Source organism: Geotrypetes seraphini, chromosome 6 (genome assembly GCF_902459505.1).
Source record: "Geotrypetes seraphini chromosome 6, aGeoSer1.1, whole genome shotgun sequence".
Classification (NCBI taxonomy): Eukaryota; Metazoa; Chordata; class Amphibia; order Gymnophiona; family Dermophiidae; genus Geotrypetes; species Geotrypetes seraphini.
Genome location: NC_047089.1, coordinates 252,059,598 through 252,075,604, shown reverse-complemented (window position 1 = coordinate 252,075,604; position 16,007 = coordinate 252,059,598). Strand labels below are relative to the sequence as shown.

At 45.6% G+C, this 16,007-nt stretch overlaps 1 protein-coding gene across 2 annotated transcripts in view; it reads right to left on the bottom strand.

Annotated features, from left to right (window-relative positions):
• The window catches only part of CFAP47 (cilia and flagella associated protein 47), a 1,062,207-nt gene that overhangs the window by 372,455 nt on the left and 673,745 nt on the right, over positions 1-16,007 (bottom strand). For both annotated transcript variants that reach the window (XM_033947561.1, XM_033947559.1), the window contains exon 50: positions 339-440. In XM_033947561.1, coding sequence (XP_033803452.1) covers positions 339-440 — 102 coding nt within the window. The remainder of the gene's footprint in view (positions 1-338; positions 441-16,007) is intronic.

Below are 16,007 nucleotides of genomic sequence, written 5' to 3'. Positions count from 1 at the left end.
AGCAGTAGATTGCAACACTTGTTGACTCTTGGCCATATGGCTTCATCTAGAACAGTGGTTCTTAACCTTGTCCTGGGGGACCCCCCCCCCCCAGCCATTTGAGTTTTCAGGATATCCCTAATGAATATACAGGAGAGAGATTTGCATATAATGGAGGAGACAGGCATGCAAATATGCATCATGCATATTCATTAGGGATATCCTGAACACCTGACTGTCTTAGGGTCCCCTAAGGACAGGGTTCAGAACCACTGATCTAGAAAATGTATATTTCTGTTCAACGTGAGGTTCATGCAAATTGTTAATGAAATGAAGCATAGCAGTGCTTTCTAACTCACCATTTTCTGATTCCATTGGTGAAGGTCTGTCATTAGCCTCCTTCGATAAAAGATCGAGCGGAGTCTGCTCTTCTTGGGTGGCTTCCACAAATGAAATTATACCTACGATAAATAGGGAACAGATGCTCTATTAACTGGGGCATGCGTTTTAGAAGATGGACAGCCAGCCTCGTATATTAATGTTACTTCCGTGCTAAACTAATAAATACGAGGCAGTATCCAAATTCCAGACGTCAGCTCAACAATTAAAATTGATTGTGGAGAGGAATGCTGTTTGGCGAGCTGACAGGAATGAGCCCTGGTCCACATTTTTCCCTCCAATGAATAATTCTTTCAGCCACTCACATGAAATAATTATAGTCCACTGTAGGGAATGTAGACAAATTAGCTTCTAGAAGGCTTATCAGCTACGGATGACAGTTCTTATTTACTTTCTTTCCAAAGTAATTTTTCATGCATAATTTCGTCTGTGGCCTGCTACCAGTAGTAGTTCTCTCCTGGCGTGTCATCAAATCCAAGGATCCCTAATCATTTTGGTTTCCCAGGACAAGCATCAGGAAAAATTGCCAAGAACATTTCACAAAGGCGATCCTTGCATTATGAAATATATAGTAAAGCTTAAAATAGTTTTTCCCTTTATTATGTCATGTGGAAAACACTTGAGGCTTGTTTTACTAAATTGTGGTAACAGTTTGCGGTTTCCATGCATTAGATGTAGAAGTGAACATACTGGAAACTGCAGAGCCTGTGCAGTAAGCGTGGGAGGTGTGCCCATCATCATCTCAAGACCTTCCTCTTCCGCCAATCGGGCCATTAAAAACTGCCTCCTCAATATACTTCTCCTAGTACTCTTCGCTATGTCTACTTGCAACCCGTTCTGAGCTTCTGGGAGAACAGGACAGAAATTGAACTAAATAAATAAAATAAACAGAAAGAAAAAGAGAGAGAGAAAGAGAGAAAAACAGAGGGAAAGAGAGAGAAAAAGAGAAATGGAAAGAGAGAGAGAAAAAAAAGCATTCAAGCTACGCCTATACACCCCTAACCGCTCCCTCCCCTCCAAAGCAGAACAAAGACTCAGCATTCCCGCAGGGAGATCCCTCCGAATGAGTACAGTGTACAAAAGATCCTACAGCCATTTCCTACCTCAGCCATGGAACCGATTACCCACACAGATCAGGTTGCTAGACTCACTAATGGCCTTCCGCAGAGCAGTAAAGACCTTCCTCTTCCGCCAATCGGACCATTAAAAACTGCCTCCTCAATATTCTTATTCTCGTACTCTTCGCTATGACCAGTCTGGTCTCTAGAATAAGCTCCGTTATTGTCTACTGTAACCTATTTGTCGTGACTAGTCTGTTTTCACACAATTGTGAATGTCTACTTGTAACCCATTCTAAGCTTCTGGGAGAACGGGACAGAAATTGAAATAAAGAAATAAGTGGTGCTACTTGGAGCCTATTCGATAAAAAAAAAGCAGGTGTCTAGTTTACCAATATGAGCGAAAATTTTAGTTTCAGAGCTGGTATAAATGTTCATGGTTACATTATTAAAGATCACGCATAGATCAAAGTAGTCTATATAATTTACTTGTGTAATTGTGTGCTCCCCATGCTCCTCTAAAATCTGCCCATGTGAACACTATATTGAATGGTGGATATTCACAGAATAGCGCTTAACCAGAAACTGATCACATAGGCAGCTCCTCACAGAATTACCCCCAAAGGGACCTCTGGGGTCCTTACCAACACGCCCCTATTCTTCCTGGTTCTTACTAGGGTTCTCTGGTGTCTAGAGGGGAGCAGGAGTGATTTCCATTCGCTTCCGGTCCACTGAGTACTTGGGTTCAAAATGGTGTCTTTGACCTCTGGCAGTAATTTTGTGGTAATACCACTAGGGAACAGACGGTCAAAAAAAGTTGCACATCCCATATTTGTCAGCTTGAACCTAGTGGTAGTAACACAAGACCTTTATTAGGGGTCAGAGGAACCATATTGAACCCAGGTGCTCAACAGAGCAGGAGAGAATAGAGATTGTTCCTGCTGGACAATAGGGACCCCAGTAAGAAGTTCACTGCAGTGCCTCCTAGGGAGTCCCACTGCTCTGCTAGGATGTCTGTCTGTGTGGCCGGTCTACTAAAATTTCTGGCCCCTCCTTCATCCCAAAAGCTTGTTTGTGTGATTTTCTTTTGGACATTTTCCCCCCCCCAAAAAAAATGGTTCAAAAAGATAGACACACTGAGGGTAAACACATCTGAGAGACGGCCATTTTTGAAACGTGGTCATGTTTGCTATTGGATTTTTGTGCAAAACGTCCAAGTTCAGGTTTAGGCGTCATATCGAAAATGCCCCTCACTGTGTTTTGGACTTTTTTTTGACATTCAAATGATAAAAGGCTTCCATTTTAAGAAATACACAGTACGGGGACATTTGGCGAGTTAGCTTAGCTTTGACCAAAATATGAGTTCTATGTTCTGCCTTTTCAGGGCAGTGTGCCACAAACATTTCCTTTTAAAGTTTTAAAATAGCAAAAATTGCATTTAATATCACATGAAGGGCATTTCTAAGCTAACGTAATCTGAATTTCTGTATCACACTTATCCAGTACAGGTTCAAGGAGATTTACAAGCTATGAGGCCCATATAGGAACAGAGTAAAGACCTGAACAGTCCATCCAGTCTGCCCAACAGTCACACTCATTATATATTCATGTTTAAATTGTCTTTCTTTAATATTTCTGGGCAATAGACCATAGAAGTCCGCCCGGTACTGTCTTTAGGTTCCTACTGCTGGAGTTGCCGTTGAAGCCCACTCACTCCAGCCTATCCTAACCATCTTGTCATCAGAGCTTCTAATCAAAGCCCTCCCCAATTCATCCTAAACCTAATCACCATATGGAGAATTATAGTTACCATACATCATATTAATAAGTCAAAGTTATAGGTTCAAGACAGTTTGCCATTAAGAAGCCCATAAAAGCAAAGGGTAGTTATAGTTACATTATTGTAGAAGGAAGGAATATACAATTACGAGGAGACGTCAATTACAGATTCTCATATGGTTTGGACCATTATTGGGAGAAAGCAGTGGTAAAGTTAATGTCACAGGAACTCAATTTCCCCATGCCAACCCCATGAGTTTTGTCCCTGTCCCTGCCCCATTCCTGTAACCTCTGCCTTAACCACACAAGCCTTGAACACTTATGATTTTAAAGTGTTTGATGCTTGGGCAGATGAGGGCGGAGCTTACAGGAATGGGGCAGGGACAGGAAAAGAATCTAATCTAATCTAGTCTTCAGTTTATATACCGGGTCATCTCCCGAAGGAGCTCATCTCGGTGCACAAGTGATTACGATCAGAATATAAACCTACAAGGATAAGCATGCTATTAATGCATCAGTTCCATAAATTCACTAATAATTAAGACTGAAATATAAAACAGAATGTAAAACTAAAAAGTAAAATATGCTATTAATGCGACACGTCAATAGGTGAGCCACTAGTGTATTGCAGGAACAACCAAGTTTTTAAGTCTTTTCAAAATTGTTCTAACTGACCTATCAACCTTACAGAGTCAGGAAGGTTGTTCCAAATTTCTACCAGTTTGAATGCCATAGATTTGCTAAGCTTCCCAACAGATTTAAGTCCTCTAGAAGAGGGAAACGATAGTTTATATATCTGTGTAATCCTCGAATAGCAAGATCTGGTAGTATTCCAATATAAGGGAACTCACGGGGATGGGATGGGAAAATGAGCTCCCAAAGGGATGGGGAAGAATTTGTCCCCATGTCATTCTCTATTCTTGGGTATGTCCTACTCTATTTTGTGAACGACACTGAATGACTATGAGATACGTAGTGTAATGTCATATACTATCAGTTACATGCACCACTTGGGCGCATCCATTTCCACCCACTAGTGATATGATATAAATAAATGGTCATGCCTAAACTTTGGTGTGCCTGAGCCAACTTGTGCTAGTATTATATAATGGCATCTTGGTGCATACTTGATGTTAAAGACTTGGCACCCAGCGTATTCCATCGGTATGCCTAAATATAGGCGCCAAGTTACATAAGAACATAAGAATTGCCACTGCTGGGTCAGACCAGTCTGCTCACGCGGTGGCCCCCAGGTCACAGACCAGTGCTCTAAATGAGTCCAGCCTCACCTGCATACATTCTAGTTTAGCAGGAACTTGTTCAACTTTGTCTTGAATCTCTGGAGGGTGTTTTCCCCTATAACAGCCTCCGGAAGAGCGTTCCAGTTTTCCACCACTCTCTGGGTGAAGAAGAACTTCCTAACATTTGTACGGAATCTGTCCCCTTTTAACTTTAGAGAGTGCCCTCTCGTTCTCCCTACCTTGGAGAAGGTGAACAACCTGTCTTTATCTACTAAGTCGATTCCCTTCAGTATTTTGAACGTTTCGATCAAGTCCCCTCTCAGTCTCCTCTTTTCAAGGGAGAAGAGGCCCAGTTTCTCCAATCTCTCACTGTACAGAATTAGTCTCCTAAATGCATAAAACAAATAGCAGGAAAACAAAGAAAGAGTTGACCCTTTAGCCCCACAGACAATGCAAATTCCAGCGAAAACAAAAAGATCAGTGGAGATGGTGATGCTCAAGATGTAGGCTTTATTCAAAAATGTACAATTGGATAATCCACATAAGATATATCTAGGACCTAAATCATAAAAGGGTATGGACCCAACACGGTCCGTGTTTCGACAATGATATCTTCCTCAGGGGTCCCTAAAAGTCCTGATATTAGGGCACGTGGATTAAACACTGAAAACAATACCGAGTGTGAATTCCTCAAAAGCAAAAACAAAATAGCTTCACAGAACACGGTTTTTGATCGGTTGAACTGCTCCTTTAAGAAATATTGTACTTTTGACTGGTAAACAAGAGGAAAAGGAGCCTGGAATGAGTCTGCCTTGGCTGCGGCTTTTCACTAGGTGCCTCTAACCGTGTAGCTTAATCAATGTCTTTTTTGCAAATCCTCCATTTCATTACTAATTGATTTTTGCCATGCTCAGCTTTTCATTAGCCTTGGGGATACAAGGAATGCAATCTAGAAAGATGGACTTCAGAAACGACCGCATTTCTGTTATGCACATTCTGATGTCGATTTGCATGTTCTTTTTGTTATATTCAAATTTACACTGTAAAACCTGAGAATAAAGAACTGAACCATGTGGAATCTTCTAATGATTTGAGGTCTGATTCAAGCGAATGTTTACATTCCTTTTAAACATGTGCAGAGTAACTAATGTCCTCCCCCTCCCCTTTTACAAAACTGCGAAAGCGGTTTTTAGCACAGGCTGGTGCGCTGAATGCTCTGAACTGCTCCCAACATATTTATAAACGACCTGGAAATTGGTACAACGAGTGAGGTGATTAAATTTGCAGATGATACAAAGTTATTCAGAGTAGTGAAGACACAGGATTGCGAAGACCTGCAACGTGACATAAACACGCTCGAGAAATGGACTGTGACATGGCAAATGAGGTTTAACGTGGATAAGTGTAAGGTGATGCATGTCGGTAACAAAAATCTTATACACGAATACAGGATGCCCAGTGCAGTAATTGGAGAGACCCTCCCAGGAAACAGACTTGGGAGTACTGGTAGACAAGTCAATGAAGCCGTCCACACAATATGCGGTGGCGGCGGCAGAAAGGGCAAGCAGAATGCTAGGAATGATTAAGAAAGGGATCATGAATAGATAGGAGAAGGTTATCATGCCGCTGTACCAGGCCATGGTACACCCCCACCTGTAATATTGTGTCCAGCACTGGTCGCCATACATGAAGAAGGACATAATACTTCGTGAAAGGGTCCAGAGAAGAGCGACTAAAATGGTTAAGAGGCTGGAGGAGTTGCCGTACAGTGAGAGATTAGAGAAACTGGGCCTCTTCTCCCTTGAAAAGAGGAGACCGAGAGGGGACATGATCGAAACGTTCAAGATAATGAAGGTAATAGACTTAGTAGATAAAGACAGGTTGTTCACCCTCTCCAAGGTAGAGAGAACGAGAGTGCATTCTCTAAAGTTCAAAGGGGATAGATTGCGTACAAACGTAAGGAAGTTCTTCTTCACCCAGAGAGTGGTAGAAAACTGGAACGCTCTTCCGGAGGCTGTCATAGGGGAAAACACCCTCCAGGGATTCAAGACAACATTAGACATGTTCCTGCTGAACCAGAACGTACGCAGGTGGGGCTAGTCTTAGTTAGGGTGCTGGTCTTTGACCAGAGGGCTGCCACGTGAGCGGACTGCTGGGCAAGATGGACCACTGGTCTGACCCAGCAGCGGCAATTCTTATGTATTGTTTTATGTGCCGTGAGCCGCTTAGAACCTCCCAGGTATGGCGGCATATAAATAAATTATTATTATTATTTGGTTAAAGTGGAAACATAAGAACATAAGCAGTGCCTCCGCCGGGTCAGACCATAGGTCCATCCTGCCCGGCAGTCCGCTCCCGCGGCGGCCCATACAGGTCACGACCTGTCTGAATCACCAGAAGGGGCTCCCTTGCCACCTTGGTTTCACATTGAAGTCCTATCTTCCCATCGAAGTCCTAACCCTACGGTCTTGCACATGCACGACCTGGTTGGGTTTCTATACTTATTACCTGGTTAGCTTTCTATACTTGTGTTACATCCCAGCACCTCTCCCAGTATCCCACGATCCCTTTATCCCTCAGGAATCCGTCCAATCCCTGTTTGAATCCCTGAACCGTACTCTGCCTGATCACTTCCTCCGGTAGCGCATTCCAAGTGTCCACGACCCTTTGGGTGAAAAAAAACTTCCTTGCATTTGTTTTGAACCTATCTCCCTTCAGTTTCTCCGAATGCCCCCTCGAACTTGTTGTCCCCTTCAGTCTGAAGAATCTGTCCCTATCCACCCTCTCTATGCCCCTCATGATCTTGAAGGTCTCTATCATATTTCCCCTGAGCCTCCTTTTTTCCAGAGAGAAGAGCCCCAGCCTATCCAACCTCTCGGCGTATGGGCAGTGTTCCAGCCCTTTTACCAGTTTCGTTGCTCTCCTTTGGACTCTCTCAAGTACCGCCATGTCCTTCTTGAGGTGCGGCGACAAATACTGAACGCAGTATTCCAGATGTGGACGCACCATCGCTCGATACAATGGCATGATGACTTCCCGCGTCCTGGTTGTTATGCCCCTCTTTATGATGCCCAGCATCCTGTTGGCTTTTTTCGAGGCTGCTGCACACTGTGCAGATGGCTTCAGTGATGCATCCACCAGCACACCCAAGTCTCTCTCAAGTCTGCTGTCTCCCAACAATGCCCCCCCCCCCCAATTTGTAGTTGAACAACGGGTTCTTTTTCCCTATATGCATGACCTTGCATTTTTCCACATTAAAGCGCATTTGCCATTTGTTTGCCCAGTCTTCCAGCTTGTCCAGGTCCCTTTGCAGGTCCTCACACTCCTCCCTGGACCTAACTCTGCCGCACAGTTTGGTATCGTCTGCAAATTTTATAACCTCGCACTTTGCCTCCTTTTCCAGGTCATTGATAAATATGTTGAAGAATAACGGCCCCAGCACTGATCCCTGTGGCACACCGCTTGTGACTCCCCGCCAGTCAGAATATTGGCCCTTCACTCCGACCCTCTGCAGTCTACCCGACAACCAGTGCTTGATCCATCTGTGCACATCCCCCCCCCCCCACCCCGTGGTTCCACAGCTTCCTAAGCAGCCTTTCATGTGGCACCTTGTCGAAAGCCTTTTGAAAATCGAGGTAAATGATGTCTATGGGTTCCCCACTGTCCACCCGACTGCTTATTCCCTCAAAGAAGTACAAAAGGTTCGTTAGGCACAACCTTCCCTTACAGAATCCGTGCTGGCTTGTTCTGAGTAGGCCATTCCTCTCGATGTGCTCGCAAATGCCATCCTTGATCATAGCTTCCACCATCTTCCCTATAATTGAAGTCAGGCTCACCGGCCTGTAGTTCCCGGGGTCACCCCTCGACCCCTTCTTGAAGATAGGTGTGACATTCGCCAATTTCCAGTCCTCTGGTACCTCACCAGTTTTCAAGGATAGGTTGCAAACATGCTGGATTGTGCCCGCTATTTCTTGTCTTAGTTCTTTCAGAACCCTTGGGTGGATCCCGTCCGGGCCCGGTGATTTACCGCATTTTAACCTGTCTATCTGTTTGAGGATATCCTTCTTACTTACCTCTATGTGCTCCAATTTTTCGGCCTGTTCCCCACTCATGAGCTCCTCTGAGTCCGGTATATTAGATGTGTCTTCGCTCGTGAAAACCGACGAGAAGAACGTGTTCAACCTCTCAGCTACCTCTTTATCCTCCTTAATCACTCCCTTCCTATCCCCATCGTCCAATGGCCCCACCTCCTCTCTCGCTGGTCGCTTCCCCTTTACGTAACTGAAGAATGCCTTGAAGTTTTTCGCCTCCCTGGCCAGCCCCTCTTCGTATTCCCCTTTCGCTTTTCTAACCTCTCGGTGGCATTCCTTTTGGCATTTCCTGTGCGCCTGGTGATTTTCCTCCGTTGGGTCCTTTATCCATCTCCGGAAGGATACTTTTTTGTCATTTATTGCCCTCTTTACTTCAGTTGACATCCAAACCGGGTCCTTTGATCGCTTGTTCTTGCAGCCTTTCCTGAAACTGGGGACGTACATTCTTTGTGCTTCCTGCAGGGTGTCCCTGAATAGGGTCCAGGCGCTTCCCACAGTCTCCATCCTAAAGATGTTTCTGAACTTCCTCCCCACTATTTCCCTCATAGCAACATAGTTCCCTTTCTTGAAGTTGAGCGTAGTTGTTGCGGTCCTCCTTACTATGGGTGTCCCCCTTTCTAATGTGAATCTGATCGCGTTGTGATCACTGTTGCCTAGTGGTCCTCCCACTTCTACCCCTCTTGCAGGCCCCCCTAATCCGTTTAGGATGAGGTCAAGAGTAGCACCCCCTCGCGTCGGTTCTTTGACTAGTTGCTCCATGAAGCAGTCCCTCACAGCTTCTACAAATCCTGTTTCCCTAGTGCAGTTGGAGTGACCCGTACTCCAGTCTATTCCCGGGTAGTTGAAGTCCCCCATCACTGTTACACTTCCAGTCCTGCATTCCTGTCTCAGTTCCGCTTCCAAGTCGTGTCCGACTCCTTCTGGCGTACCAGGTGGGCAATAGTACATCCCCAGTTTTATGCCTGCACCCTTGTTTCCCGGCAATTTGACCCATAGCGATTCCAGCCCCTCTGCCTTCGTTGCCATATCCATCCCGACCGAGTGGATAGAGTCCTTTATATATAGTGCTATGCCTCCCCCCTTCTTGTGGGTCCTGTCCCTCCTGTAGAGCTTGTACCCCGGCAGCGCCACATCCCATTGATTTTCCTCTGTCCACCAGGTTTCTGCAATTCCAATTATATCTAGGTCCTCCCCCTTGGCCACGACTTCTAGTTCACCCATCTTGGCCATGAGGCTTCTTGCATTTGCGTATAAGCACCGCAGGTCCCGTCGTTTTTCCTCCACCTCTGCATTTACCTGGGCCGCCTGCCCTTGGATTTCGGGCAGTTCTCCTGTTCCCTGTGCTTCTGCTTTGCCCTCAGCCTTTACCCTCTTAGCTTTCAGCTTCCCCACATTCCCGCCACCCCACTTCCCCACTTTTCCTCTGGGTTTTCTAGCCCTACCGGCCCCCTCCTGGGCTATTATCCCTTGAGCCTCTGTTTGATCCCCCTCGCCTTGTGGTACCTCTATATTGCCCTCAGCTTTCGCCCTCGTGCCACCCAGTCCCCCTGTGTCTCCATGCCCCTTAGTCTTCTCCCAGCAAGCTCCCTTTACCTGATGTTTCCCTCGCTGTCTGATCATAAGATCCTCCGGTCCCTCTGCTTCCTCCCTGCAGTCAGCCCGTTCAGCATCTGTTCTGGATACTGTTGTCCGAAGCGTCAACATCAGATCAGCTGTCAGCTTTCCCCCTCTCCTCAGTTTAAAGCCCTCTCGATCTCCTTCCTCACATTGGCTGCCAGTAGTCTAGTTCCCGCTGTGCTCAGGTGCAGGCCGTCCCGCCGGTAGAGCTTGCTCTTTCCCCAGAAGGACGTCCAGTTCCTCACAAAGTGGAAGCCCTCCTCCTGGCACCATCTCCTCAACCATGCATTCACAGCCTGGAGGTCTGCCTGCCTCTTTGCATCTGCTCTCGGTACAGGCAGGATCTCCGAGAATGCTATCCTCCGTGTGCTCCGCTTCAGCTTTCGTCCCAGGACCCTGAACTGGTCAGTCAGTGTGGCCATGCTGAAGTTCCTCCGGCTCACATCATTCGTTCCGACGTGGATTATTACCGCAGTCTCCTCTGTCTCTGCTCCGTCCAGGATCCTCTCGATCCTATCAGTGATGTCTCGTGTCTTGGCCCCTGGGAGACAAGTCACTAGCCGGTCCTCCCTTCCTCCAGCTACGTGACTGTCTACCTCTCTCAAGATCGAGTCTCCCACCACAATAGCAGACTTCCCTTTCCTCAGCAACCTCCTCTGCCTCAGGTCCGTGTCCTTGGTGTAGTGCGGTGTCTCTCCCTCGGGGTCCCGGTGAGTCGCGGTCTCCTCCTCTTGCGTGGTTCTTCCACTAGGTCCTTCCCGGTGTCGCCTTGTGGATCCTGGGTCTCGTCTGCCGACATCCGTCTGTGCAGCTGCTGGTCCCGTTCCTCCACCTTCCTATAGGCCTCCTCGATGAATCTCTCGAGGTCCCTCACCTGGTCCACAATGGGGCCTGCTCCGTCTGTGTTCTGGGTTGACCAGCTCGTCTCCTCTGTGGTGCGCAGTCCATCCAGTTCCTGGACCCTGACCCTCAATCTGCCGACCTCCATCCTCAGGCTTTCCAGTTCCTGACACCGACTGCATATGTACTCCCGCCTTCCCAAGGGGAGGTAGTCGTACATATTGCACTCTGTGCAGTATACCGGAAAGTACCTCTGGGATCCTGGGTCCTCCATCGCTCTCGTAAAGTGCTGGTGTGCTCCTGCTGATTGGAGCCTGTTATTTTGTTAGCTTCAGAATCCAACAGTCGTCACTGCAGGCGCTTCACAAAGGCGCACACTAAGGCGCATGCGCCTTCGTCGGCGCGCCGAACGGCTGAGCGCCGTTGGCGCTGTGCTCTTTTAAATGTTCCCTTTCGGTCAGGGAGAGGGGCGGATCAGGGCTCCCACGCTGCCTCTCTTCGGGAACAATCTGGATACGCTGTCTCCCGCTGGTGGCCTGAAAGGGGGCCCGGCTGGCTGCTGTGCTCTTTTAAATGTTCCCTTTCGGTCAGAACAAGAATTATTCCCCCATGCCCAACATTCAGCTGATGGCGGTGTGTATTTTGCTGCCCACCACAAGTGTTATTCATGGAAATTCAAAGCCAAGCCCTGTCCAGGCTTCAGCAATGAACATCCATTTTGGGGAGTTTCTTGAGCCGTCCAACACACAGCTAGTTATGTCAATATTCAACTCTCAACCACATAAGCCAAACTGCTTAAAGATAGGACGGCTATTTATGTGGCTCCGGTTAAGCGGTTTGTTTATGTGGCGAGGGGCTGAATATCAGCACTTAACCTGACTCCGCCCCTGGAAAGCCCACAAGTTACTGCTTTTGCATTTGGGACTAACCGGTCATTTTCAGTGAAGACGATTGTCTAGCTGGAAAGAAGTGATTTAACTGTTCAGCAGCCATTTCCAAGCAGTGAAATAATTTTGAATATCAGCTGAATTATCTTTAGAATAATCTTTAATAGATTTCTTTACCATCAATTTTAAGTTATCATCCACAAGTAAACTTGGATTAGAGAGAGAGTTATCAAGCTTATCTTGCTCTACCGTAATGATATTTAAGTCACCACGGGTTACATAGTAATTAGATGCAAAACATGCTAATGCATGGAGTCGGTCCAGAGGAAGGCTACTAAAATGGTATGTGGTCTTCGTCATAAGGCATATGGGGACAGACTTAAAGATGGCAGGAGAGGGGAGATATGATAGAGACGTTTAAATATCTCTGTAATGTAAATGTGCACGAGTCGAGTCTCTTTCATTTGAAAGGAAGCTCTGAAATGAGAGGACATAGGTTGAAGTTAAGAGGTGATGGGCTCCGGAGTAATCTGAGAAAATACTTTTTTTATGGAAAGGGTGGTAGATGCGTGGAACAGTCTCCCGGAAGAGTGGGGGAGACATAGACAGTGTCTGAATTCAAGAAGGCCTGGGATAGGCACTTGGGATCTCTCCGAGAGAGAAAGAGATAATGGTTACTACGGATGGGCAGACTGGATGGGCCGTTTGGCCTTTATCTGCCATCATGTTTCTATGACATCACAATGCAGGTGTAAAGAGTCTTAGCCAATAGGGAGAGGAGATGCAAATGTTGAGAGCTTTAGCCAATAGGGAGAGGAGGAGATAGTGGATGCTCTGGATGGGCAGACTGGATGGGCCATTTGGCCTTTATCTGCCATCATGTTTCTATGCATGCAAAGCAGCTCATTACTTTGTAAACATCAGATGAAGCTGAAGGGGGACAGAGTCAGGAGTAGCCTAGAGAAATACTTAGTCATGGAAAAGGTGTTCAATGCAAGGATCGCGTCACATTATGGGCATAAAATTCTGGGGTTATTTTACCATGCCAGGGGCATCAGGTTTTGAGGTGGAGTTAAGTATTCTACGTTATCTGTTAACACATAGTAATGACCTCCATGTTAAGAGCTGAGTTTAACAGTTACAGAGCTCAGTAAATAGGCCCCAAAGTGTTTGATCATGTTAATTTCGGAATTCATACATTAATAAAAATTAAAACACTTTGTAAGAAACAGAAGAGGATTTCATCTGGTTTCTTCATCCATTACTAGACACCACGGTCTTTCTATAACTGTAAATTCTTCTCTCTCTCCAGAAACTGCTGTGGTTGCTTGTTACAAAAGTGCTACGTTATTCAGTCCAATAAAAAGGTCTTGTCTACAGTTTGTTTCTTGGCTTTAATTTCTTTCCGTGAGATGCAATTAGGCCATTGTTTGTTAATGCATTGCTATAACCAGTACAGTTTATTTCTATCTTCTTAGAGGAAATTTAGATTCATGTCCTGGGGCTTGTTGCATCCATCATATATAAAGAAAATTAAACTCTAGATCTGACTGTAGAATCTACTTTTGATTAAAAAGTTTCTTAGCACATTTAACCCTTTCAATTAACTTCATTGACTTGGCCTATGCATTTCGTTCTCCAAACTACATTTTTTATAATGCAATGGAATTCGTATATCAAAACTGCAATGTGCTGCCAGAAGGAGAAAATGAACGTCCAGCTTTTAAGATGTGGGAAAATACCATAAACCTATATTCAAGTCAATGAAAAAAATGCAAAAACTACAGGATATGAATGGTTAGTGCAGTGGGCTTTGATCCTGGCATGCTGGGTTCAGTTCTCTCTACACTGGGCAAATCACATTTAAAACATGGTCTAAGTCACACAAACCCACCTAAAGTCACCAGAGAAACACTGCAAACACATAATACAGACCCCCACACACTACCCCATAAAAATCGTAATCACACCTTTACAATTCAGTCTCCAGACCATCATCACTTGGCAGCCTGGCATAGGAAAGCCTAGTCCAGCACAGAGGCAGGTTAAGTCATCTTGGGGGTGGGTTAGGGACCCATAGAGAGGAGGACCCTTGCCCAAAAGCCCCTGTAATCACTGCATTGATACGTAAACATGTGCACTACCCTATACACCCCCAAAACCCTTTTGTACTGGCATATAAGTGGCTCCTGCAGCCATAAGGGCTATTGGGGTGGTAGATAAGTGGGTCTAGGGGATTCTGGAGGTGGTTTGGGGGGCTCATCATGACCTATAAGTGAGCTGTAGTGAGGAGAAGCCATGACACCCTTTTTGTGAAGTTCACAGCAGTGCCCTGTAAGGTACCCCACTATTTAGGTTCCATGTCTGGGTGTTCAGTCCATCACTTTGCAGACCCCTCCCAACGTCCAACAGGGCTTGTTCTAGGCATTTTTGACTTGGATGAAAATGTGGTATAAAGATGGACGATTTAGCAACCTGGACGATCAGATCTGCAGGACATACAGTTAGACGATTTTTGAAAGAAAAAAAAATTTGGACGTATTTTTCGAAAATGTGTGCTAGGCTGTTTTTTACTTTGGACGACTTGCGACTTAGACGAAAACAGACTTAGACGTTCCTTTCGATTATGCCCCTCTAAACGGCTTACATAGTATTACATACATAAGTTTATAAAACAAAATAAAAACAAGCAAACATAAACACACAATCCTCAGGAAAATCAGCAATAGGAAAACAATAGCCAAAAGAGGCTTATACAAACAATTATGAAAAAGTTCTCAAAAGTCAGCAATCATAAAGAGTCAATATCTAGAAGAAGGCATCTACATACAGCTAAATACACTATCCCCCTCTTCTATTAATCTGCGCTAGCAGTTTCTAGCGCGAGGAGCCGCACTGAGCGGCCCGCGCTGCTCCTGACACTCATAGAGTTTCTTTGAGCGTCGGGAGCAGCGCAGGCCATTCAGCGCAGCTCCCTATATTTACATAGCAAAACAGCCACCAATGGATCCGGAAGTGAAATATTAAGCAACTCAGATTTTTCGATATTAACTTTAAATCCGGCTACCGCACCAAAGTGGTCCAAAACACGAAGCACTACCGACAAAGACTGAAGTGGGTGAGTCAATGAGATCTTATGCTCCTCAGCATCTACCACAATCCCCGTAATATCAGTATGCTGCTGCTAAAGGTTCCATGACCAGCGCAAAAATCAAAGGCGACAAGGGGCAGCCCTGTCTGGTGCCATGACGGACCGAAAAAGAGGCGGTGTATCTCCCGTTAACCCGTAGGCAAGCCTCTGGGTCAGCATACACTAAGGTCACCCAATGTAAAAAAGTCCCTGAAATCCCCATCCGTTTTAAAACTGCTAGCATAAAGGGCCTATCAAAGGTTTTCTCAGCATCTACCAATAATAAAACAGACGGAACAGAAAACTGATGGGCCACCCCGATAAGATCCAACACCTTCCTGATATTGTCACCAGGATGCCTCCCTGAGATAAATCCACACTGATCACCATGAACAAGGGAAGGCAGATAAGGAAAGTTTTTTTCATAAGGACTCCTGGTCCGAGCATAGAGCACATCGGGGCGTATGGTTATTTCGTCTGACCGCTAGGTATTGTGGTTCTGATAGGGAAACAGTTTTGTGCGTCAGCAATAGGATTTTAAATTTCATCCTGCTCTCAATCGGGAGCCAGTGTAACTCCTTCAGTAGTGGGGTGGCACCCGTCTGTCTCGATTTACCTAGCAAAAACCTAGCTGCAGCGTTTTGTACTGTTTGGATCTGTCTGATCATGTATTTTGGTAAACCATTACAGTAGTCAAAGATTGTGAGTACCAGGGATATTACTACATTGGACATTGCTTGGTAGGAAAGGTAGGGTTTCAGTCCTCTAACCCAGTAGAGTTTGCCATAAACGTTTTTGACTAAGCATTAGATCTGTGTTGTCATACACCAGGTTTCAGCCATACACCTAGGTTTCTCATCCCATTCTTGGATGGTTGTATGGTATTTCTGTTTAGTGCTATTTGGAAGCCAGGGCTGTTTCCTCCTCATTTGTTTATGAGAAGTAGTTCTGTCTTTTCTTTGTTGGCTACTAGACCGTTTGCTTGA